Consider the following 25,323-nt stretch of genomic DNA (forward strand, 5'->3'; position numbering starts at 1 on the left):
CTAAAATTGACAATGACAAATTATATTAAGCACAGATACAACAGATGAATCCATTAGTCAAAATGAAAGGGCAAATCCTAAGTTAAATGTAAAGTTTTCATTTAAAAAATATATTTTTTAAAGCCCGTCTTTGGCTATTCAACATTTTTATCTGTTATAGATAGATGGGTGGATTTTTTTGCAAACCTATCTATATGCTGAGAGTCATGAATTGCCAACCAGATAATCTATGAATCTCATTATCTGTTTACCCTACAGTATGAAATATTAACATAAAACTGGTGAGACATGTCACAAACATTTTTTGTAGAGAGACAGGTGCTCGGTTAGTGTCTCCATGCAGACTGAGTGAGTGTATGACACACACACACACACACACACACACACACACACACAGCAGCTGTTGAAGTGGATAAAAGCTCCCCTTTGCTGGCGCACTGCAGGTACAGAGCTGTCAATCAAATGAAGAGAAGAACAAAAGAGATCCGCCCAGCTGCCCACATGAACCACCTCCACACATCTTCATCATCATCATCTTCCTCACTCCTGCCCTCCTGTCACTGACTTCACCACTCGACAGATCCTCAGACACGAACTTCTTCTGGTGTTGGTGATCAGATTCAGGATGACACCGGTATAGCGTCACATGACCTGTCAATCAGCTGCGTGACATGCCGTAGGCTACTTTCGCTAAAACAACTTGTTTTTGAATCATGTTTATTCAAATGTCTAATACAAAATAACAGCACTAGTAACATTATTAACTTATTAAAGACTTTTTGGGTTAATAAATTAAACAACAATGAGCAATACAATTGTTAGACTATTTATTAATCTTTGCTAATGTTAGTCAATAATTACAAAATGGAGGAACTGTCTTTGATCCTGAGTAGTTGAGCCGCATTCGAAGCCGATTAATAGAGTTCGAAATTCGAATACTCGCACGTGTGACGTCATTACGTCGGCTTTACTGCTGTATTACCTTGTGTTTCTTGGCAAGCATTCAGCTAAACATTGCTAATAACTACATTGCTTAGCGGAAGCATTGTTATGTATATTTTATGAAACATTTCTGGCTATGAAATAACCATGGCTTCTTGGGTCGTATTGCTTTAAAATACAATAATTCATAATGTTATCTCAGGTCCATTAAATAATATTAACATAATAATGTATTAGTAAATGCTGAATTTAACAAAATTATTTATAGAAATGATTTAGTTAACTAATATTAACCCTGGAGTAAAGCGTTACCAAGAAGGAAATAGCCTACTGTAAGTCAGGTTACATTCGGTCGTATTAAAGCTCATGATGTAAATAAAACCACAGACTGAAATAAAGAATTCGACATAGACATGGAATATTTAAGACAGAATTACTCACTTTAATTTCAAGTGTTATGCAGGCAAAGATTTTTTTCTTTTTCCTTTTTTTTTACCCATTAACATAACACGTTTGTACAAAGTTATTTTAAAAATATCAATAAACTGCAGCCTTTCAGGCTAACCTGGCAAAAAAATTCATTATCAAATGCCATGAGGACAAAGGAACATCTTAGAAAAATGATTTACAAATGAGGTGTCACTAGAAAAGATTAAAGAAAATCGCTCGCCACAGAAAATATTACCAAAAACATCTATTTATAATTGTTTGGTTTCAACCATTTCTTTTTAAACTTTTTTTTTCTCCATTTGAAACACGTCATGGTGGGAAACTTCAGATAAATTAAAAGTTTTACTTCTAAAAGGACCACGTTTAGAAATAGCAAATCGTTACTAAATAGAGATCGTTAGAGGAAATGAACCATGCAGCACGTCATAACTGCATTAACAGCGCACAATACACATTAGCAAATACTAATAGAAGGATAAATAATAAATTAGACACACAAACACACTCACACAGGTGGCATGTACTCGTGTTGTTGTGCGAGAACCAAAAATGGGTTTGAAATGAAAACGAACCAAACTAAACCAGAGCGGGAGAACATAAACCTCACGAAGAAGAACGCCACACCACAGATTTCTGAACATCAAACTCATCTAAGTGGCTTCATGGTTTCCGTGACCTGGAGACGTCCCGTACCGGTCCAGAGGGAGGGTGTGGAGGGGATTGGTGCACGTAACAGGGTCAAATCTCTTTGGAGAGCGCACTGAATTCATCGGGCGACAGGAGGACACATTGACGGGTCGGGAGGATCTTTACCTGGGCGGACGAGGGCTCATCGCGCTCCTTCCCTGGCCACAGTGTTCGTTCCCCATCGTGTATAAAAAGATAAACGCGGTCACCTGGGCACTGCTCCACACGGACATGTTTGACAACACAGTCGAAGCCCCACGTCCCCCGACCCAGCCGTAACGTAGTGGTACTGCAGTGTTTTTAAGGCATCAGAGTACAGTTTATATGACTTGAGATAAGAGAGAACTTCTCTAGGTGTTTTTCTTAAACCTTTTCCACCCCTCAGTAATGTAAACATGGTTTTACAAAGATTGTCTTTATAGTATTGCCTTCATTTAACATAGCATGTCTTAGAAAGCTAGATTGTTTTTTTTTTTCTACTTCTTTTTTCCTTTCTCTTTTTTTTTCTAAAGAAATCGTAACTGGAATGCATTATTTGTAAATCTAATGTGCTTTTCTTTAAATAGCCCGTCTCTATAATCTCGTTTCTCCTACATAAAAGTTTGACAGCTGATAATCAACACACACACTGAATCATCGAACGCGGATTCAACGTCTTCTGTACGCGAGGCTGTGATTGGCTGACGCTTTGCAACGCGCTCCAATCACAGACGCCGTCACTCTTCAAGCTTGTGCTGAGGCTCTAAACGTGTACTAAAGACCTGTTCGCTGCTCACCTTTCTAGCCTGATCGTACGCAAAACCACAGACCAACAACGATTCTCATCCCCGACTGTATATTTAATCCGTAGCCACTGTGAATACAGATAAATATCATTTTTTGTGCATAGCGACATCTTCAGGAGCAACTTTAGTACTTCTTGTGCTACTCGAAACGTCTTCGTTCAACGCGCGCATGTTATGTCTCTTAACAGCTCATACTATTTCCATATTTCATTTAGATTATTCTTTGTCATAATATTTGATATTATTAAACTTCCATATGAAAAATCGAGTACGCTCAAACAGCTGTCCATCGTCAATAGAAAAAGAATGAAGAACATAAACAAATCAACATACCAACAAAAGAACAAACAATATCGTGGTGCTTTTAGACGATAATATTTGGAGGGAAAACTACTCAAACTCCTCCTCTAAATTGTTTGAAGTCGTGGGCGTGGCCGGGTCGGAATCCTGCGAGAGCGACGCCACGGTGACGATCCTCGGCGAGCCCAGGACCTCGTCCACCTCCTCCTCCATTTCATCTGTGGTGATGATGGTAAGTGCCGCCCCACCTTTTTTGTTCTGGTGGGTTTTGATGTGCTTTGAAAGGTGGTCGCTGCGCATGAACCTCTTGGAACATTCCGGACACTCGAACCTCTTCTCACCTGATCGGGACGGAGACGATCGTTAGTTTATTCAGATCAGAGCAAGAAAACAGGAAACAGCAAATACAATACAGATAGCTAGAGATCAGGGTGGCTCATTGCCAATATGTGACCCTGGGCCACAAAACCAGTCACATGGGTCAATTTTGAAATTGAGATGTATACTATACATAGATATTATAAATAAGCTTTTCAATACTGATGTATGGTTTGTTAGGAATGGACAATATTTGGTCGAGATATAACTATTGAAAATCAAATCTGGAATCTGAGGGTGTCAAAAAATGGAAACATTGAGAAAATCTCCTTTAAAGTTGTGCATTTATGTTCACGATTGTGCTGCATTCACTCACAAAAATACATGTTTTATATATTTACGGTAGGAAATTTACTTAATATCTTCATGGAACATGATCTTTACTTAATATCCTCATGATTTTTGGCATAAAAGGAAAGTGGATAATTTTGACCCATACAATGTATAGTTGGCTATTGCCACAGATATACCCGTGCGACTTATGACTGATTTTGTGATCTATGGTCACATATATATATATATATATATATATATATATTGATATTATGGCAAATGAGACATAGATATAAACTGTAAGCATAAACCACTTTCATATCAGCTGTTACTGAGCTGCCTTCTCAGCATTTTAAGGCCTCATATTCGTGCTTGCGATGCAAATGTTTTTCCGAAAGGAAGCAGTATTATGCAGCCTGCTAAAATACCTTGTTTTGGCCAAATTGTAAGCATGTGCTCAGTCCATGTAGAGAAGAGGAAGAGTTGTTGTAGTCGAGCACATTTGTAAGTCAGCTCAAACTTTAGCATCCGTCTTTTCACATGCACTAGAAAGTCACTCTGTGTGCATCTCACAACAGTTCCTATACGATTTATAGATTACCATGACAGAATATGCTAATTGAAGATAGTTAACTCCACATCAGCAACATAAATTCATCAACTAACCATTCAGAGACGTCACCAAGCATATATTTGAAAATCTCACTGCACGCCAATTGGATAACACTACGACCAATCACAAACGCTTATCTACCAGCGGAGCTAACTGGTAGATTGGACAAAACAGCAAAAACGTCTTTCTTGCAAAGGAACGATTCAAGCGCCGTCTTCTGTTCCTCTTTTAGATAAAAAGCCAAGTCTAACTTGTTCATTGTAGCGGCCAAAGCCATTTCAAACAACTGGTGTTCATCCACAGCCATCTCGCAATGTTTACTAATGACTTCGACGTCACAGCGCTGTCGTCATCTCGCCTCTGGCCCGCCTATATCAGATAACCCGATGTGATTGGTGCAGCTCGGCTACAAGGGCATAGTTAATGAGCATCATTACTCGATGCCAGAGTGACTCGCTGAGCAAATTCAAATTGTGCTCTCGCGAGAACTCTGGATTTGCAGGCTAAGCATGTGCTGTATGCTTCAGGAATAAGGCAAATACTAGAATGAATTCATCTAAATGTCATCTTAGGCCCTGTTTACACCTGGTATTAAGATGCGTTTTGGTCGATCGGATCACAAGTTGATGAGAGAGACACATTCCGTTTTCTCCTGGTGTTTAATCCGTCTCTTTTGTCCACTTTCAAACACTTCGGTCTTGGTTTCTTCGAGGGAAGGGTCTACGGGCGGGTACATGGATGGGCTTTTTCAGATCTTTCGATCTAATGGACAAAATAAACTCGCGCAATTTACATATGAGCGCGACCGGAGATGACGGAAAAGCACACGGAGAGCATCAGCTTTCACTTCTGCCCTGACAGACGCAAGACCAGCCGAACGCTGTGAGTGTGTGTTAGTGATCAGGAATGGTACACAAACACATACCTGTGACCACATTACATTAGTGTTACACACACCTGTGACCGCTCTACATCAGTGTTACACAAACACATACCTGTGACCACATTACATTAGTGTTACACACACCTGTGACCGCTCTACATCAGTGTTACACAAACACACACCTGTGACCACATTACATTAGTGTTACACACACCTGTGACCGCTCTACATTAGCGTTACACACACCTGTGACCGCTCTACATCAGTGTTACACAAACACACCTGTGACCGCTCTACATCAGTGTTACACAAACACACACCTGTGACCGCTCTACATCAGTGTTACACAAATACACACCTGTGACCACATTACATTAGTGTTACACACACCTGTGACCGCTCTACATTAGCGTTACACACACCTGTGACCGCTCTACATCAGTGTTACACAAACACACACCTGTGACCACATTACATTAGTGTTACACACACCTGTGACCGCTCTACATCAGTGTTACACAAACACACACCTGTGACCGCTCTACATCAGTGTTACACAAACACACACCTGTGACCGCTCTACATCAGTGTTACACAAATACACACCTGTGACCACATTACATCAGTGTTACACAAATACACACCTGTGACCACATTACATTAGCGTTACACACACCTGTGACCGCTCTACATCAGTGTTACACAAACACACACCTGTGACCGCTCTACATCAGTGTTACACAAACACACACCTGTGACCACATTACATTAGCGTTACACACACCTGTGACCGCTCTACATCAGTGTTACACAAACACACCTGTGACCGCTCTACATCAGTGTTACACAAACACACACCTGTGACCACATTACATTAGTGTTACACACACCTGTGACCGCTCTACATCAGTGTTACACAAACACACACCTGTGACCGCTCTACATCAGTGTTACACAAACACACACCTGTGACCGCTCTACATCAGTGTTACACAAACACACACCTGTGACCACATTACATTAGTGTTACACACACCTGTGACCGCTCTACATCAGTGTTACACAAACACACCTGTGACCGCTCTACATTAGTGTTACACAAACACACACCTGTGACCGCTCTACATCAGTGTTACACAAACACACCTGTGACCGCTCTACATCAGTGTTACACAAACACACACCTGTGACCACATTACATTAGTGTTACACACACCTGTGACCGCTCTACATCAGTGTTACACAAACACACACCTGTGACCGCTCTACATCAGTGTTACACAAACACACACCTGTGACCGCTCTACATCAGTGTTACACACACCTGTGACCGCTCTACATCAGTGTTACACAAACACACACCTGTGACCGCTCTACATTAGTGTTACACAAACACACACCTGTGACCGCTCTACATCAGTGTTACACAAACACACACCTGTGACCGCTCTACATCAGTGTTACACACACACACACCTGTGACCGCTCTACATTAGTGTTACTGCGCAACTGCCGTTTGTGATTCTTTGTTGCTGCATGTGTTGCTTAGCAACCTCTCTGGAACTACATTGCTTGGCGGAGGAATAAATGTGTTATAACATTATATTTTTTGTTGCTGGTGTTTATTTTATGAATAAAATAAAGATTAAAATTAATATTTTAGGCACTCCGCATCGTAACTAACAACGCCCCTCAGCTGTTTTACATTCACTGTAAAACACGGCTTCAAGGCGCTTATTGCTTTAATATATAAAATGGCTAATGAGAAGTAAATGAGAAATATAGCCTGTAGATTCCTGTGAATGTTTTCCATCCAGTTGTGTGTTTCAGCCTGTGTGTGCATGTGTGTGTTTCAGCCTGTGTGTGCATGTGTGTGTTTCAGCCTGTGTGTGCATTTGTGTGTTTCAGCCTGTGTGTGCATGTGTGTGATTGTTTGCGGACCTGTGTGTGTGTGCATGTGTGTGATTGTTTGCGCACCTGTGTGTGTGTGCATGTGTGTGATTGTTTGCGCACCTGTGTGTGTGTGCATGTGTGTGATTGTTTGCGCACCTGTGTGCGTCCTGCGATGCCGCTGCAGCTCGTCGCTCCTGGTGAAGCGTTTCCCGCAGAAGATCCAGTTGCAGACGAACGGTCTCTCTCCCGTATGCCAGCGCAGGTGAGCCCTCAGGTGAGACGTCTTGCCGTACACCTTTCCGCAACCCTCCATGTGACACACGTGCTGTTTCTTCTTGGAGGGGTCACTGTTGTTTCTGTCCAGAGAATACACAGAACTGATGCTCAAAAATGCTTTAGCTTGTCAAAATCCACAAAAACATCACGTTAAGTACTTTTTTATCCGTTAAAAAAGGCTCTTGAGATTTGTGTGTGCATTTTTGTACAGTCTTATCTATTAAAAAACGGTAACACTTTACAATAAGGTTCATTAGTTAATGTATTAACTAACATGAACTAACAATGAGAAATACATTTGTTACAGTATTTATTAATCTTTGTTAATGTTAGAAAAAAAACAGTTCATTATTTGTGCATGTTAGTTCACACTGCATTAACTAATGTTAACAAACACAACCTTTGATTTTAATAATGTATTAGTAAATGTTTAAATTAATATTAGCAAAGATTAATTAATACTGTAGAAGTATTGTTCATCCTCTGTTTATGTTAACTAATGAACCTTATTGTAAAGTTTTTTTTTTTTCATTTTCTGTGAGTGGTGCTTAACTGCTAGCGAAAAACCAAAAGGTGTGTAAAAACCTTCCACTCAAACACTTTTAATCCTCCTGCTTAATCTCTTTTGGTTCCTCTGCTTTAACCCTATCAGTTTACACTGAAAACGTGCACACACACACACACACACACACACACACACACACACACACACACACACACACACACACAGACACACACACACACACACACACAGACACAGACACACACAGACACAGACACACACAGACACAGACACAGACACACACAGACACAGACACAGACACAGACACAGACACACACACACACACACACACAGAGAGAATGTATAGCCTATAGAACAATAAAAAAATATCCTACTTGCCAGGTTAGATACTATAATAAAAACAAATTGTTTCACTATCTAAATAAAACACAAAATAAAATAGTTCCAAATAGATTTTATGTAAAAAAAAAAATAATAAAAAAAAAAAAATCTAAAAGTAAATTTAATTATGAAACACAAATATGCTACTTTAAATAAAAGGTAGCCTCAGATGAATCACTTTTTGTGTGCAAAATGAGACTTTGTGAAGTTGTGCATGCTATCCTCTGCCGTACCTCCCCTCTCCATCCCTGCAGTTGGGGCAGGAGCAGGCCACCCTGCGCAGCCGCTTGCTGGGCTGACCCTCCTGGTCCGACGGGCTTTGGACCTGTCCCATCTGGTCTGGGCTCACTGCGTTCAGGGTCGTGCTGCTGATGTTGCCCACCGTGACCGTCACTGGGGTGGACTGAACTTTGACCCCATCCTGACCCTGCTGCTGACCTGTGGGAATTTACAAACAGTACTATTGATTAAATCACTCTGTGGACGCTTGATTGCAAGAACTGCTCTATTCGTCAATGGATATGAATAACTCTAGCAGGTTTTGGGAAATAACGAAAAAAGAAACTTTGGATATAATTTAGACCTTTAGGACGAGACACTACAGGTGAATAGGGTAAAATATTTAACAGACAGATATCACCATTAAACTTTACCAGTTGATTACTCACATGAATAGGAGAAAAAAATGTATTGCAAGTTTTCTGTAGTTGTATGTTTAAATATGCTAATCAGGCTATATCTATTTAAATATGCGCTAATTTGCATATATTTTGAAGTGACAAATCTGACCATTGAAAAAAACAAGGTTCAAAATGATTTCTGCATTTTGTTGACATATTCAATGATAAGACATTACCAAAGGGGATTATGAATATCTTCTTTTGTTACCCTGTAAATCAGAAAATACTGCCAATAGCCTTAAAAAATTGATTTCCGCCCTATTTTTAGGCATACAATGTAATATAAACCAGGCCAAGAATGATATATCAACAAATCCCTCAGGACAAACCTTCACAATATAGTTAGGAATACGACTGTAAAGTCAGTCACTCGGAGTCTGAGAAAAAACTAATTTTGAGAAAACGGCCTTTAAAGATTTTTTATAGCAAAATTCCACTAATTTCTATTGAAAGCCACGAATTACAGACAAAATATGCTTTAGGACCAAGTAAAATCCATGTATCACACTGTTTAACATCCAAAACTCATTATTGCTTCATCCATCACTGATCATAGCATCAAAACGCTTATATATATATATATAGTATGAAATGTCAGAGCGCGTCACGTGACAATTCTGAACGAATCACGTTGTCAGAAATTAGCCTCAGCCAATGAGATCAGCATTTCGAGGTAAATCGCCCATTTTACTTTCATGATTGGTTGCTGATAAACACGAAATGACCATATTTGGATCCGACAGCATTGTACAGCAGAGAGAGAGCTTTCTAACAGTGTGTGTGATGACGGGGTGGAGGCAGAGATCGCGGGCTGCGGGATGATTTATAACGCCAACTTTTGATGAATTTAGGAGAAATCTACACATGCAAACAGACAAAATGTAGTAAAATAAAGACCTAAATGTGTATTTTGGACTTTTTTTCCAGCACAAGTCTGAAAGAAGACATGTTACTGAAGACAAATAGCCCAAAATCTCAAAATTGACCAGTGGAAAAAAAAAAACGATGTTTTGTCTCGCCTTAAAAGCCAGTGCTATCCGAGTAAAACACACTTCCAGGAGAAATCTGTTGAAACTTTCTTTTCCAGGGTGGAAGCAAACTTGCAAAGGGCAGTAACAAAGAGTCTGAAATCTGACACCTCACGAAGGATTTGGAAACAGCATTCAGACTCTGACTAATAAAATATAATGGCCTTAATTCGCCGTTTTACTTCATGAGTAATAAAGAGACTATGGAAAACACACCACTGCATTTCATGCTACCTCTCCGCTAGTTTACAGAGTCTGTCATTTTTCAAATTAAACATCAAAAACAGTTCACAAATGGTTAAAAGTATAAATATCATCAAAGTTTAAAGTCAAATATTTTACTTTTTGGATATATGTTTAAAAGCATATTGATAGTTATCGCAGAACTTATTGATTGGTGATGCTGAATCATTTCCAGATCATATTTACCCTAAAAGCATTTTGTTTTGCTTTACTGTTTAGAGGACAACCACACCCCAATTTTTTTTTTTTATTACGGTAATGCAAAAAATAATAAATAAATAAATAAATATAAATTATTCTTAAGGAAAAATATGCTTTGTTATAATATATGCAAAAAATAGTCCTGAAACAGGTTTCATTTGCTTCATTACATGTTTTTTTATATATTCAAATTGGGGATAGGCTATACAGTATTTTATTTATTTTTTATTTTTATTTTTGGTGTTTGGGGTGAAAACGTTTTTTTTTTAATGAGATTCTCCAACTTTCAACTTTTTTTTATGAGATTCTCCAAAATTCCAAATAAATAGCTTAAATATTAATTCTAATATAATTATTAATCCAAGTATTAATCAAAACACTCCTGATTTCACATATTATACACAGATATTAACAAACACTGTTTTCAACAGGTGTCACATGATGCGCGGCTCCACAGGTGGGCGGGTCTTCCCTTGACAATTAGAGCACACCCCCACCCCAAATTTTATTGACTTTTTTTTTTATTACTGTAATGCAAAAAATTATAAATAAATAATTATCAATTATTCTTAAGGTAAAATATGCTTTGCAAGTATATATGCAAAAAACAGTCCTAAAACAGGTTTCATTTGCTTGCGCGTTAGATGTTGCGTTACATGTTATATAAATGTTGTTATATATGTTTCTCTATTTGTTTTTGGGGTGGAAACGTTTATTTTAAATGAGATTCTCCAACTTAAATGTAAAAGAAAATTTATAAATTCCAAATAAATAACTTAAATATTAATTATTAATCCAATTATTAATCAAAACATTCCTGATGTCACATATTATACACAAATATTATACACAAATATATAATTATTATTTTAATTATTATTACATAATTATTAATCCAGTTATTAATCAAAACCCTCCTGATTTCACATATTATACACAAATATAATTATTATTTAAATTATTATTATATAATTATTAATCAAAACACTCCTGATTTCACATATTATACACAAATATAATTATTAATCCGATTATTAATCAAAACCCTCCTGATTTCACATATTATACACAAATTTAATTATTAATCCGATTATTAATCAAAACCCTCCTGATTTCACATATTATACACAAATATATAATTATTATTTAAATTATTATTATATAATTATTAATCCAATTATTAATCAAAATCCTCCTGATTTCACATTTTATACACAAATATAATTATTTAAATTATTATTATATAATTATTCATCAAAACCCTCCTGATTTCACATTTTATACACAAATATAAGTATTATTTGAATTATTATTATATAATTATTAATCCAATTATTAATCAAAATCCTCCTGATTTCACATAATATTATACACAAATATAATTATTATTTAAATTATTATTATATAATTATTCATCAAAACCCTCCTGATTTCACATTTTATACACAAATATAAGTATTATTTGAATTATTATTATATAATTATTAATCCAATTATTAATCAAAACACTCCTGATTTCACATTTTACACACAAATATTATACACAAATATAAGTATTATTTGAATTATTATTATATAATTATTAATCCAATTATTAATCAAAACACTCCTGATTTCACATTTTACACACAAATATTATACACAAATATAATTATTATTTAAATTATTATTATTATTATATAATTATTAATCCAATTATTAATCAAAACACTCCTGATTTCACATATTATACCCAAATATCATACACAATTATGAACAAATACAGTTTTCAACAGGTGTCACATGACGCACGGGTCTTACCTTGCACGCCGGTGATGGTGAGCGGGACGCCCTGCATCTGGACTCCAGCCGTGCCCAAGCCCGCGATGTTCACCGTCTGCACGCCGGTGCCGGAGGGCAGCTGGGCCGCGGTGAGCGTGATGGGCGAGCCTCCGAGCGTCAGCGGGGCGATCTGAGCGTAGGTCCCGCCGCCTGCGTTCGACGCCATGGGCGCGAGCGTCAGCTGCTGGGGCATCCCTGCATTCTGGACCTGGACGGTCTGCCAGCTGATCTGCCCTGACGGGGTGAGCGTGGGCGTCCGGATCAGGACCTGCGTGGGGTTCTGGAAGGCCTGAAGCTGGAGGTTCTGCTGCAGCGGTTGTAAAGTCTGGCCGGGCTGGATCTGTATGGAGCCCTGGACTAACTGCTGCTGCTGGGGCGACTGGATCTGGATCTGCTGGAGAACCGGATGCCCCACGATTTGAAATTGCTGGATTTGGCCAGTCTGATCGGATCCAGGTTGGAGGCCGTTGGACTGAGCCAAGTTCTGAGCGTCGGTATCACCCGACTGACTGTCCTTCTGGGTTTCAGGAGCTCCGACGGACGCGGAGGATAACGTCATGCCATCCGTAGAGGTCACGACCACAGAATCGGTGCCCGTCGCAGTCGTCGTGCAGGTCGAGATGCCGCTGGATTCTGCCGCGCTAGTGACAGTCGTCGCGATCAGCTGGTTTCCATTGGAAATACTTCCGTCGGCTGATTGGACCAGTTGAACCGAACCTCCCGCTCCCGCTACGTTATTGATAACCGGAAGAGCCAAAGTCACACCGCCAATGTTAATAGGTAACGTGGTCACCATAGGCGTTTGCGTACCCTGAATGGTTTGCAGTTGCAGCGGAAACGACGGCCTGATTTGAAGCGGGATCGTCTGGTTTTGAGTGACAATGCTGGTGGATCCCGTCCTTTGGGGCGTGGCCAAAATAGCTTGGTTGTTTCCGGTGGGAATGAGCTGGATCTGTTCGGGCTGAACGCTTAAAGCTGCGGAGTTACTGGGGCTTATTTGGATCTGCTGTCCGTCCGCGGTCTGAAGGTGCGGGATGACCTGGTACTGGATCCCACCCGACGAGTTCGGCAAATTCTGCACCTGGATGATTTGAAACTGTTGCTGTTGCTGTGCGCCGGGGGAGTTATTCGAGCCGATCGCCTTGATCTTTCGCCCCGCGACGCCTTCATTGGTGATGAGGTTAGTACCAACGTTGTCCTTGGTTGCAGTTGCAGGGGAAGTTGCGATGATCTGCCAGCCGTTTCCTGTCAACTGTGCAGGAACGAGCTCGAGCTGCTGCGTGGGGTTCTGGAGCTGAAGAAGACCCTGGTTCGGGTCGATTATTATCTGCTGTTGTGTGTTCGCCTGACCCTCGCTGCCAACACCTCCTATTTTACTGCACGTCGCTGCCAGCAATGCGAGAGGAGACGGTTGTGCATCCTACACACACACACACACACACACACACACACACACACACACACACACACACACAGTGAGATGTCAGAGTCAGCAGATGTGGGCGGGTTCACAGGAAGAGTAAGTGGGTGTGTGAACCACAGTCTCTACACTTCCCTATCAAAGGCTCGAGAAACAAACTCCACTTGACAAAAAGGCTTTTCTGCTAAAGCCAAATTATTAATATTATACTAACAAATACTTAAAGTACAGTGGGTTGCAAAAGTCTGGAAACACTAATGAAAATACTTCTAAAAAATGTGCATTACAAATAATATAGTTATTATATATATATTATGTTATTTATATTTATTTTTACAAATACTTGTGTGATAAATGAATTGGAAAGAACTTGGAAAATGCTTTTTGCTAATATTATTTATATAATTATTGCTTTAATTACAGCAACACTGAAGCTGACATTTCAAAACATGATTACCATGTTCTGTGTTGTCAAAAAAAAAAATCTAATTAATACGAATTTATATATATATATATATATTTTTTTTTTTTTACTTATATTAACAAAATAAATATATTTTAGTGAAAATATACAATATACATAAATTTTTCTTATATTAATAATAATATTATATTATTATTATTATAACAGCATTGCTGACATAAAGACACAATGATTATCATGTTCTCTTTGTTTCCACAAAAATTATATTTCTTATTTATGTACATTATATTACATTATATTATCATATTATTTTTAAAAAAAACTTAAGTGAAAAAATGTAAAAGAATTTGAAATGATCTCTCTTGCTTATATTATTAATATTATTATTAGGCCTATTCCTTTAATTACAGCAACACTTGAGCTGACATTACAAAACATGATTATGTTCTGTTGTCACAAAAAATTATTATATATTAAATATTAAATATATTTTCACAATCTAACTTATATTAACAAAATAAATATATTTTAGTGAAAATGTACAAGAATTTGAAAACATTTTTATTAACAACTTTATATTATTATTTGTATTATAACGGCAGTGTTTATTTTATCATAACATGATCATGTTCTCCATGTTTTCCACAAAAAGTATTTTTTATTTATTTATGTATATTACATACATATTATTATTTTTCAAAAATATACTTGAGAGTGAAATATGTACAAGAATTTGAAAATATATTTTGCATATATACATAAACAAAACTGTCTTTGATGTCGATTGGTGACCAAGAAATAGAGCAGATTCTTACATCTTTATTCTTTATTTATATTTTTTAGTTTGTTCTTGGGTTTAAACTGCATTTCAAACCAGAAATACAGTCTCAGACTTTTGGACTCCACTGTACGTTTGTGCAAAATCATTATAATGAAATGTTTGTTCCGACTAAAGATTAAAAGTGTTACCTAACACAGTGCACAAATGTTTTATCAAAGAATTGCACCGCATAACAGGTTAAGACAGGAACAGTGTGTATGCGTGTAACTGTGCACACAAGCGCCCTGCAATAATCAGGAAGTGCTTTCAGTGCAGAAATGACAGACCACTTCAAGTCAAACTTTACTGGTACCTGTGATCCAGAACTTTTCCCTTTCGTGCCCCCTTCACCTCCACTGGCTTTCCCCTCATCTGTGGCCATGGCTTCTTTCTTTTGATCTGTAAAAATGTCAAATGTCAAAACCAAAGCAAACATGCATTTTTGAGTTGTAAATCAAATAAATGCAATGCCACATTACACTTGTAAAGCATCCAGCATTACCAAAAAGCATGATGCAAAGATCAAGTTTTATAATGCAAAAGCCTCCAGGACATCTAAACACATAAATATCTCCAAAAAGCAAGGTTTCCTATCCATTACAAGCATTGCACAACACCCAAAACTGATCAATGGGCACAAATAAGCAGCAGATCCCATTTAAAAGTAGGGGGACATCGATGGATGGATAGCACAGACGCACGCATGGAGAATTAAGGGGTGGAGACGCATAAGGAGGGGAGGGTACGTACCACTCATTCCGCATTAATAAAACCCGGAGAGGAGTTGTTTAAGAGAAAAAAGGCCGGACGCCGTGGAAGGCAGGGAGAAGGCAGGCAACAGCCCAGCAGAAGGACGGCCTATTTGCTCCAGCGGCCGCGGACTGTGGCGCAGCTCTGACGCACGGACCCACCCCGCCAGGAAGGGCGGTGCCAATGCAAAAACACCCTTCAATAACGGAGCGCAAAATGCCAAGCGAGTCCGCGGGAGTCGGGTTGAGTAGCGGCGGTTCCGTGTGCGTTGAAACCGGGCCTATCTGTGCTGTTAGATCCGGAATTAACTAATATCCCTCCGCGGATATATGTGCAGGTCTGTCAGAGATCTCCGTCTGCGCGAGGGCCCACCCACTGCCATTTAAATATCTATGAATGCCAAACCAGCATGCCTGGGCTATTTCGCTCTCTTTTTTTATCTGTCGCGGAAGTATTTGTATGATATTATTCGCCGGAATTCACTCACGACATTTCCCGAAATTCACTTTTTTGATGCACAATTGCATTTGAGGCACACTAAAATTGCTGTGGCTTTTGTGGGCGGATACTCCCCTCCCACATATTCAGATTGGATGGCAACCGTCTCTGTGGGCGTGGTGAAGTTTGGGGCTCGTAGTTCCAAAAGCGCGCAGCGTCCGTTGCCTTTTAACGGCTGGAGACTACAACTCCCATGATGCTTAGCTCCGGCTCGAGTGACGGTTCGTAAGGGGGTGTTATCATGTTCGGTTGTTCGGAATGAAGAAGGGCGGGCTCTTGTGGTATGTGGGGGTTGGGCGAATGGAAACGGGTGGAGAAACACGAACCATACCGGCCCAGTTCGGCTACTCACACACACACACACACACACACACACACACACACACACACACACACACATACACACACACGCCCTGAAGTCCATCACTACTGTTAAATAATCGTTAGAATAACTGCAGTGTGTTTCTTTGCAGTAGCTAGACCTTACAGGCCCCCAAAAGTATTTAGACACTTCAGTCACACTTAAAACTGCATGAATGTCATTGATTAGCCTACATAACAATATTAAACCATGTGGCAATATTTTTATTTAGCCTAAATAGCACCAGCTAGCTTATAGCTAAATATTTAACAAAAAGAGAAGCTTGTTAGCTTTACAATGTGACACTGTGATCCCTAATGCTCAAAATAATTAATTCGTCTGAGTAGGTAAACTTAAATTAAGCAAATTAGTTTAGAGTTCACAAAACACATTTTACTGTAAGTAATCGAATTTTTTTCACTGTCTTGAGTTTCATGAACTTGTTTCTTTTAATTTAGACAGACTTAAATTTAACTAAAACTGGCATTCCCAGCATGCTTTGCCATAATCGAAAGGGAGAGTAAATGCTAATGTGTTTGGTTTTTTTTTGTGCGTGCAAGATTAATGCTAAGTGGGGAATTTAGTAGTGTTTAATGTTTAGCTATGGTAATTTAGAAGAATTTATGATGGGTTTTTAGGGGGTTACCGAGAACAATAGGCCTTATGTTAAATCATATATTGCCGTACTTATTCAGCAATTGCTATGATAATGTTCTCAAAGTGTGGTTTTACCAATTAGCAAGTTAGCATTCACTGAATTAACTAGTTAAATAGCCAAGTTTCCACCAATAAAAATATTTAAATTGAGATTACATTATTATTTTAAGTAATTTGAGTTATTAGCTTACTCTACTAAATAAATTTAAGATAAATTAATATGTATGAGTACAAAATAAAAAAATCTGCCCGTTCTGCTTACTTAACTTTGAATTTAAAACTTAAAAATGGAAAAATTTTGATGCAAATTTTTAGATTTTGCCGATTTATTTTTTATTTTTGCCAACTTATTCAGGTCTACAGCGTATGCCTTTGTGAAACATTATGGATTATGTTGTTCATATTAATGTGATTCAGTTCATCTATGTGAATTTAAGAACTTAGAAACACTAAAAATCAACAAAATATGGGCCCAGCTGTTGGAAATCCCATGTTCTGCTATCCAGGATCAGGTAATGCATCTTACTTTTGTGCCGAATTATGACCCCCGCCAAATTATTGGGGGTTATGATTAGGGAAGGGGTTATGATTAGGAGAGGGGTTATGGTTAGGGGAGGGGATATGATGTGTGTGTGTGTGTGATTAGAGGAGGGTTTATGGTTAGGGGAGGGGTTATGATTTGTGTGTGTGTGTGTGATTAGAGGAGGGGTTATGGTTAGGGGAGGGGTTATGATGTGTGTGTGTGTGTGTTTGTGTGTGTGTGTGTGATTAGGGGAGGGTTATGGTTAGGGAAGGGGTTGATGTGTGTGTGTGTGTGTGTGTGTGTGTGTGTGTGTGTGTGTGTGTGTGTGTGTGTGTGTGTGTGTGTGTGTGTGTGTGTGTGTGTGTGTGTGTGTGTGTGTGTTAAAAGTTTTATTACATTTTTGTTCCTGAAATCCACCCTTCTGCTGGGATCATAATCTTGATTTTCTTTTTAGATCAAAGTTTTTCCAATCATACTAAAAAGTTTTGAACAACACACACTGATGCTTTGATCCAGATCAAAACCAAGATTGGATTTTGTGATCTAATCTGTTAATTCTTTTGAACAACCCATTTTCAAGATTTGATCCAATCCGATATCTTATAGCATCACATTGAGTTTGTTCCCTAAACTAATAAAGCTAGCCTATAAATATTGTTGACTAACTGCATAATTATGTTCCTCATTGACTGCTAAATGTGATAATGATGAAAAGTTAGAAAGATCCTGCAGTATTTGAGTCTGGCTGACACCATATTTTCTTAGATAACAGTAACAACTTTAGTGTAAATACTTTACTAATATAATGACTAAGTTTTCATATACTGTACATGCACATGCAATATTTGAATTATTTCTTACAATCTGTGAAACGCACAAATATATTCTTTTATCTCTTGTTTCTCTACTGGGTCTGATTAGATCTTCTGTGTTTATTCTGTGTTTAATCTTATTATTTATATTATGTTGTATATATGTGAAATTACAAATTAAACTTGTTTGACTGAAAATTGTACAAGAATTTGAAAATATCTAATTATTCTTTTGCTTGACAGCAGCTGACATGAACAAAACATGATTATGACGTTCTCGTTGACATGGTTACATTAATATTCACACTTAAAGGACAAGTTCGGTATTTTACACTTAAAGCCCTGTTTACAGATCGTATCTGATGAAATAGAACGGTTAAGATTAAAATTTGGACACATGCTGCTGTCGCGAGAATTTTAGGTTTATTTAGGACCTATTTTGCCAAACGTGTCACACCCGTGATTCTTCCGTTGAGAGCTTGAATAATAGACACTCAAGCGGCGGAGTAATACCGCACCTCACTCAGCACATTTAATACAAGTCATGGAGTTGGACAAAAACTACGATAAAACCTGTTGGAATGCATCTTTTTCAGCGATTTTTTTTGGGACCGTATCAGTGAACACCCCTGACCACTCGGTGAGTTTCACGTCTTTGTAAACGAAAGTTTAATGTGTTTTAGGAAGGAATCTTCCTGTGGCCATAGACAACCATTGTGGGGGTGAGGGGGGAAAGCGATATAAACCTAAAATTCTCGCGACAGCAGCATCTGTCCAAAGTTTAATCTTAACCGTTCTATTTCATCAGATACGATCTGTAAACAGGGCTTTAAGTGTAAAATACCGAACTTGTCCTTTAATAAATGAACTGTTTGCATCATTGAATCGTTATTTTCCTGTAATCACTATAAAGCTGCTTTGAAACAATGCTGTATTATATAAAACGCTATAGAAATAAAGGTGACTTGACCTGACATTTGATTGTTGACCCAGAGCAGATTCTTTATTAGATGCCATGAAGTTTCTGTCTTCCAATTTTCAGTTTATTATAAACTAGATTTTCAAACAAAAATGCAAGCTGTGTCCTAAATGACACATAGCGCTGATGTTATGCACTAGTGTAGCGTGTAACTTTATAAGGTTATTTTAGACAGCAGAGTCTGTTTATTAAGTGCATCATGGGTTTCTAAAGTATACTTTTTCAATGTGTAATTTTCAGTGTGATACGTGCACTATTAATACCACAGCACGTCACAGAATAATAGTGCTTGAGTACGTGAATTGGCACGCACCTGCGGCCTCAAACTTTCGTGCAGAATCATTATAATTAAATGTTTGCTCTGATTCTGAAATGCTAAACCGTTACCTAACACACTCACACGTTTAGGATCATATTTCTGTTTATTCTGTTGTTAATACGTTTAATTCAGGGTTTATGTGGGTCCTCCTCACAATGTCTTAAAGGGATGGTTCGGAGAAATTTCAACCTAGGGTCCTTTGCACCATGACCTCGAACATGACCCTTAGTCGAACATTATTCAAGTTAGAGTTTATTTAGAGACATGTAGTGAAACGGCGCCCAGTTCCAGGAATACACTAATATTTAGTTGGTAGTACCAGTTTACAACAATTATTAGTTAACACTAAGTTGTCATCTCCATCCCCTGATCCCTAAACCCACCCCTAAACCTACCCATCTCCACCCCCTGATCCCTAAACCCACCCCTAAACCTACCCATCTCCACCCCCTGATCCCTAAACCCACCCCTAAACCTACCCATCTCCACCCCCTGATCCCTAAACCCACCCCTAAACCTACCCATCTCCACCCCCTGATCCCTAAACCCACCCCTAAACCTACCCATCTCCACCCCCTGATCCCTAAACCCACCCCTAAACCTACCCATCTCCACCCCCTGATCCCTAAACCCACCCCTAAACCTACCCATCTCCACCCCCTGATCCCTAAACCCACCCCTAAACCTACCCATCTCCACCCCCTGATCCCTAAACCCACCCCTAAACCTACCCATCTCCACCCCCTGATCCCTAAACCTACCCATCTCCATCCCCTGATCCCTAAACCTACCCATCTCCACCCCCTGATCCCTAAACCTACCCATCTCCATCCCCTGATCCCTAAACCCACCCCTAAACCTACCCATCTCCACCCCCTGATCCCTAAACCTACCCATCTCCATCCCCTGATCCCTAAACCTACCCATCTCCACCCCCTGATCCCTAAACCTACCCATCTCCATCCCCTGATCCCTAAACCTACCCCTAAACCTACCCATCTCCATCCCCTGATCCCTAAACCTACCCATCTCCATCCCCTGATCCCTAAACCTACCCATCTCCATCCCCTGATCCCTAAACCCACCCCTAAACCTACCCATCTCCATCCCCTGATCCCTAAACCCACCCCTAAACCTACCCATCTCCATCCCCTGATCCCTAAACCTACCCATCTCCATCCCGATCCCTAAACCTACCCATCTCCATCCCCTGATCCCTAAACCTACCCATCTCCATCCCCTGATCCCTAAACCTACCCATCTCCATCCCCTGATCCCTAAACCTACCCATCTCCATCCCCTGATCCCTAAACCCACCCCTAAACCTACCCATCTCCATCCCCTGATCCCTAAACCTACCCATCTCCACCCCCTGATCCCTAAACCCACCCCTAAACCTACCCATCTCCACCCCCTGATCCCTAAACCTACCCATCTCCATCCCCTGATCCCTAAACCTACCCATCTCCACCCCCTGATCCCTAAACCTACCCATCTCCATCCCCTGATCCCTAAACCCACCCCTAAACCTACCCATCTCCACCCCCTGATCCCTAAACCTACCCATCTCCACCCCCTGATCCCTAAACCTACCCATCTCCATCCCCTGATCCCTAAACCTACCCATCTCCACCCCCTGATCCCTAAACCCACCCCTAAACCTACCCATCTCCACCCCCTGATCCCTAAACCTACCCATCTCCATCCCCTGATCCCTAAACCTACCCATCTCCACCCCCTGATCCCTAAACCTACCCATCTCCATCCCCTGATCCCTAAACCCACCCCTAAACCTACCCATCTCCACCCCCTGATCCCTAAACCTACCCATCTCCACCCCCTGATCCCTAAACCTACCCATCTCCATCCCCTGATCCCTAAACCTACCCATCTCCACCCCCTGATCCCTAAACCCACCCCTAAACCTACCCATCTCCATCCCCTGATCCCTAAACCCACCCCTAAACCTACCCATCTCCACCCCCTGATCCCTAACCCCCCCCTAACCTACCCATCTTCATCCCCTGATCCCTAACCCCCCCTAACCTACCCATCTCCACCCCCTGATCCCTAAACCCACCCCTAAACCTACTCATCTCCACCCCCTGATCCCTAAACCTACCCATCTCCACCCCCTGATCCCTAAACCCACCCCTAAACCTACTCATCTCCACCCCCTGATCCCTAAACCTACCCATCTCCACCCCCTGATCCCTAAACCCACCCCTAAACCTACTCATCTCCACCCCCTGATCCCTAAACCCACCCCTAAACCTACCCATCTCCACCCCCTGATCCCTAAACCCACCCCTAAACCTACCCATCTCCACCCCCTGATCCCTAACCCCCCCTAACCTACCCATCTCCACCCCCTGATCCCTAAACCCACCCCTAAACCTACTCATCTCCACCCCCTGATCCCTAAACCCACCCCTAAACCTACCCATCTCCACCCCCTGATCCCTAACCCCCCCTAACCTACCCATCTCCACCCCCTGATCCCTAAACCCACCCCTAAACCTACTCATCTCCACCCCCTGATCCCTAAACCCACCCCTAAACCTACCCATCTCCACCCCCTGATCCCTAACCCCCCCTAACCTACCCATCTCCACCCCCTGATCCCTAAACCCACCCCTAAACCTACCCATCTCCACCCCCTGATCCCTAAACCTACCCATCTCCACCCCCTGATCCCTAAACCCACCCCTAAACCTAGGGCTGGGCGATAAAACGATAACGATAATTATCGCGATATAATTTTTCTCGATAAAACGATATCAAGAGCTCGATAAATGCTCGATAATGTTTTTGCGCCAAAAGCGGAACGAATCTCATTTGAACCGCGCGCGCCACACGGACCGTTTATCCGCTCGGCTCAAAGTCCAAACGGCAGCACCATGGGCAGCACAGCGCGAGCTCACTCGAGCAGACGCGTTTACTCTGATCGGTCTCGGTCACGAGATCTAGTGAGAAGCGCTTGTATTCAGCGAGGAACACAAATGTCTCAGTGATTTAAACCAGTTTAAAGGCAGATGAAACAGCGCTGACGAACAGGAGAAGCACTGTGCGCAACGATACAGTCAGAAGGCTTTTCCGTCTACACATTCCCATCATTTACCACCGATTTACTGTAACGTTAGCCTAGTAATATTAACTGCACCATGAAATGTGGGATATATATATATATTGAATTGTATAATATTATTAATGTAGACAATGTATTAAAAGACTAATGGAATATAATTACAGTTTTTAATAATGTATTTAGGCTGCTGGTTTTCATAAATACCATAGAAACCATAAAGTTAGATTGTATCTGTGGTTATCATGATCTAAATGCATGATGCTGGATGACCAATGGTTAATTTTAATAAAACTAAAGAATATTACATTTTACCAAATAAAAATAATGTTGTTACTTTTTTTTAACAGATACTGTTTTAACAAGTGTTTAAAAACAAAACTGTTTTTGTTAATGAACATAAATTGTATAAAGTAAATCTGCATCCTAACTCAAGCTAATACTACTGAAATAAATATATTTATTTTGTTAAGGAAAAATGTCAAATGTTTGAATGTTCTACCTCGGATTTGTGAAATGTTCCCCTGTTTGGCAAGTGTTTGTCATGATATGTTCTGACAATAAAGAGTAGTTTAAAAACACAACGCTCTGGTTTCTACAGCTTTCACTTAGGAGTACAAATCTGTCTTTAAACTTGAAATAAATAAAGATTTGACATTTATCGATAATTATCGATATCGACTGATATAAAAAAAAATATTGTGATATTTTTTTTGGGCCATATCGCCCAGCCCTACCTAAACCTACTCATCTCCACCCCCTGATCCCTAAACCCACCCCTAAACCTACCCATCTCCACCCCCTGATCCCTAAACCCACCCCTAAACCTACCCATCTCCACCCCCTGATCCCTAAACCCACCCCTAAACCTACTCATCTCCACCCCCTGATCCCTAAACCCACCCCTAAACCTACCCATCTCCACCCCCTGATCCCTAAACCCACCCCTAAACCTACTCATCTCCACCCCCTGATCCCTAAACCCACCCCTAAACCTACCCATCTCCACCCCCTGATCCCTAAACCCACCCCTAAACCTACCCATCTCCACCCCCTGATCCCTAAACCCACCCCTAAACCTACCCATCTCCACCCCCTGATCCCTAAACCCACCCCTAAACCTGCCCATCTCCACCCCTTAGATCTGGATCCAGCTCCGCCCCCTGGATCTCGTGCACTGCAGTGAGGTGCTACTGGCAACACCGGGTGATCGCGCAAGACTTTTACGGGCTTTTCCCAAATCACAGAAGTGACCTCGACGTCCGGGTTAGCGGTAGCATACGCCATCATCAGGCAAGTGTTATTTACATAAACTCCTGATGTACTTACACACTTTACAATGCCTCGTTTTATGAGTACAGAACATATTTGTACAACTGTAGAAGTTTGGTGCCATCCCGGGCATTATTAGTGCGGTAATTTACCAGATACAACCTTGGATCCATTAGCGCCCGCACTACGCCGTTCGGCTGATGTGCATCGCTCTCTGCCAGGACGTTTACCGGCTGGTCTTAAATATGGTTTCGACAGGTTATAAAGACGGATTTGCTTCTGGAGTTAGTGTTAGTGCTCATAGGGCCCTTCAGGAGGGGGGATTTACCACTGATGGACACTTCTCTGCCATGACTCTCTGCGCAGGCACAGAAGTGCACTCCCAGGAACCGTTTTCATCCCGTCGAAGCGCTCACTCTGCGGGATCAGTGATGATGATGATGATGATGATGAGCCTTCAGAGGGAACACAGGGACAACACAAATTAGGAAAATGGGTGAACAAAGTAATAGAACACCTATTTGTGTGTGTGTGTGTGTGTGTGTGTGTGTGTGTGTGTGTGTGTGTGTGTGTGTGTGTGTGTGTGTGTGTGTGTGTGTGTGTGTGACCCTGGACCACAAAACCAGTCACATGGGTACATTTTTTTACATTGAGATTTATACATCATAATATTTGGTCGAGATATAACTATTGAAAATCTGGAATCTGAGAATGCAAAAAAATGGAAACATTGAGAAAATCTCCTTTAAAGTTGTGCATTTATGTTCACGATTGTGCTGCATTCACTCACAAAAATACATGTTTTATATATTTACGGTAGGACATTTACTAAATATCTTCATGGAACATGATCTTTACTTAATATCCTAATGATTTTTGGCATTACATTTTTTTTATAATTTTGACCCATACAATGTATTGTTGGCTATTGCCACAAATATACCCGTGCGACTCGTGACTGGTTTTGTGGTCCATGGTCACACACACACACAGGCACGCGCAAACACACACACACACACACACACACACACACAGGCATGTACGCA

General features: G+C 40.4%; 1 protein-coding gene across 3 annotated transcripts; it reads right to left on the minus strand.

Annotated features, from left to right (window-relative positions):
* Nucleotides 1–1,359: 1,359 nt before the first annotated feature.
* On the minus strand, nucleotides 1,360–24,735 carry sp4 (sp4 transcription factor). 3 transcript variants are annotated; one of them, XM_079591135.1, is made up of 6 exons: nucleotides 24,606–24,735; nucleotides 15,335–15,420; nucleotides 12,337–13,777; nucleotides 8,618–8,822; nucleotides 7,361–7,560; nucleotides 1,360–3,505 (listed from the first exon to the last, which is right to left on the minus strand). In XM_079591135.1, exons 2-6 carry the CDS (start codon nucleotides 15,401–15,403, stop codon nucleotides 3,255–3,257), a joined length of 2,166 nt encoding a protein of 721 aa, XP_079447261.1. In that variant the 5' UTR covers nucleotides 15,404–15,420; nucleotides 24,606–24,735; the 3' UTR covers nucleotides 1,360–3,254. The 3 variants fall into 3 exon arrangements, with proteins under 3 accessions (XP_079447261.1, XP_079447260.1, XP_079447259.1); XM_079591134.1 differs by lacking the exon at nucleotides 24,606–24,735 and adding an exon at nucleotides 15,772–16,334; XM_079591133.1 differs by lacking the exon at nucleotides 24,606–24,735 and adding an exon at nucleotides 15,524–15,734.
* Nucleotides 24,736–25,323: the final 588 nt, after the last annotated feature.

The sequence above is a fragment of the Phoxinus phoxinus genome, assembly GCF_949152265.1.
Source record: "Phoxinus phoxinus genome assembly, chromosome: 19".
Taxonomy (NCBI): Eukaryota; Metazoa; Chordata; class Actinopteri; order Cypriniformes; family Leuciscidae; genus Phoxinus; species Phoxinus phoxinus.

Coding starts and splice junctions, on each gene's coding strand:
- sp4 (XM_079591133.1), bottom strand. Junction 8,823..12,336: donor CACCATCACCGGCGTGCAAG/GTAAGACCCGTG, acceptor AAATTCCCACAG/GTCAGCAGCAGGGTCAGGAT. Junction 7,561..8,617: donor TGCAGGGATGGAGAGGGGAG/GTACGGCAGAGG, acceptor TTCTCTGGACAG/AAACAACAGTGACCCCTCCA.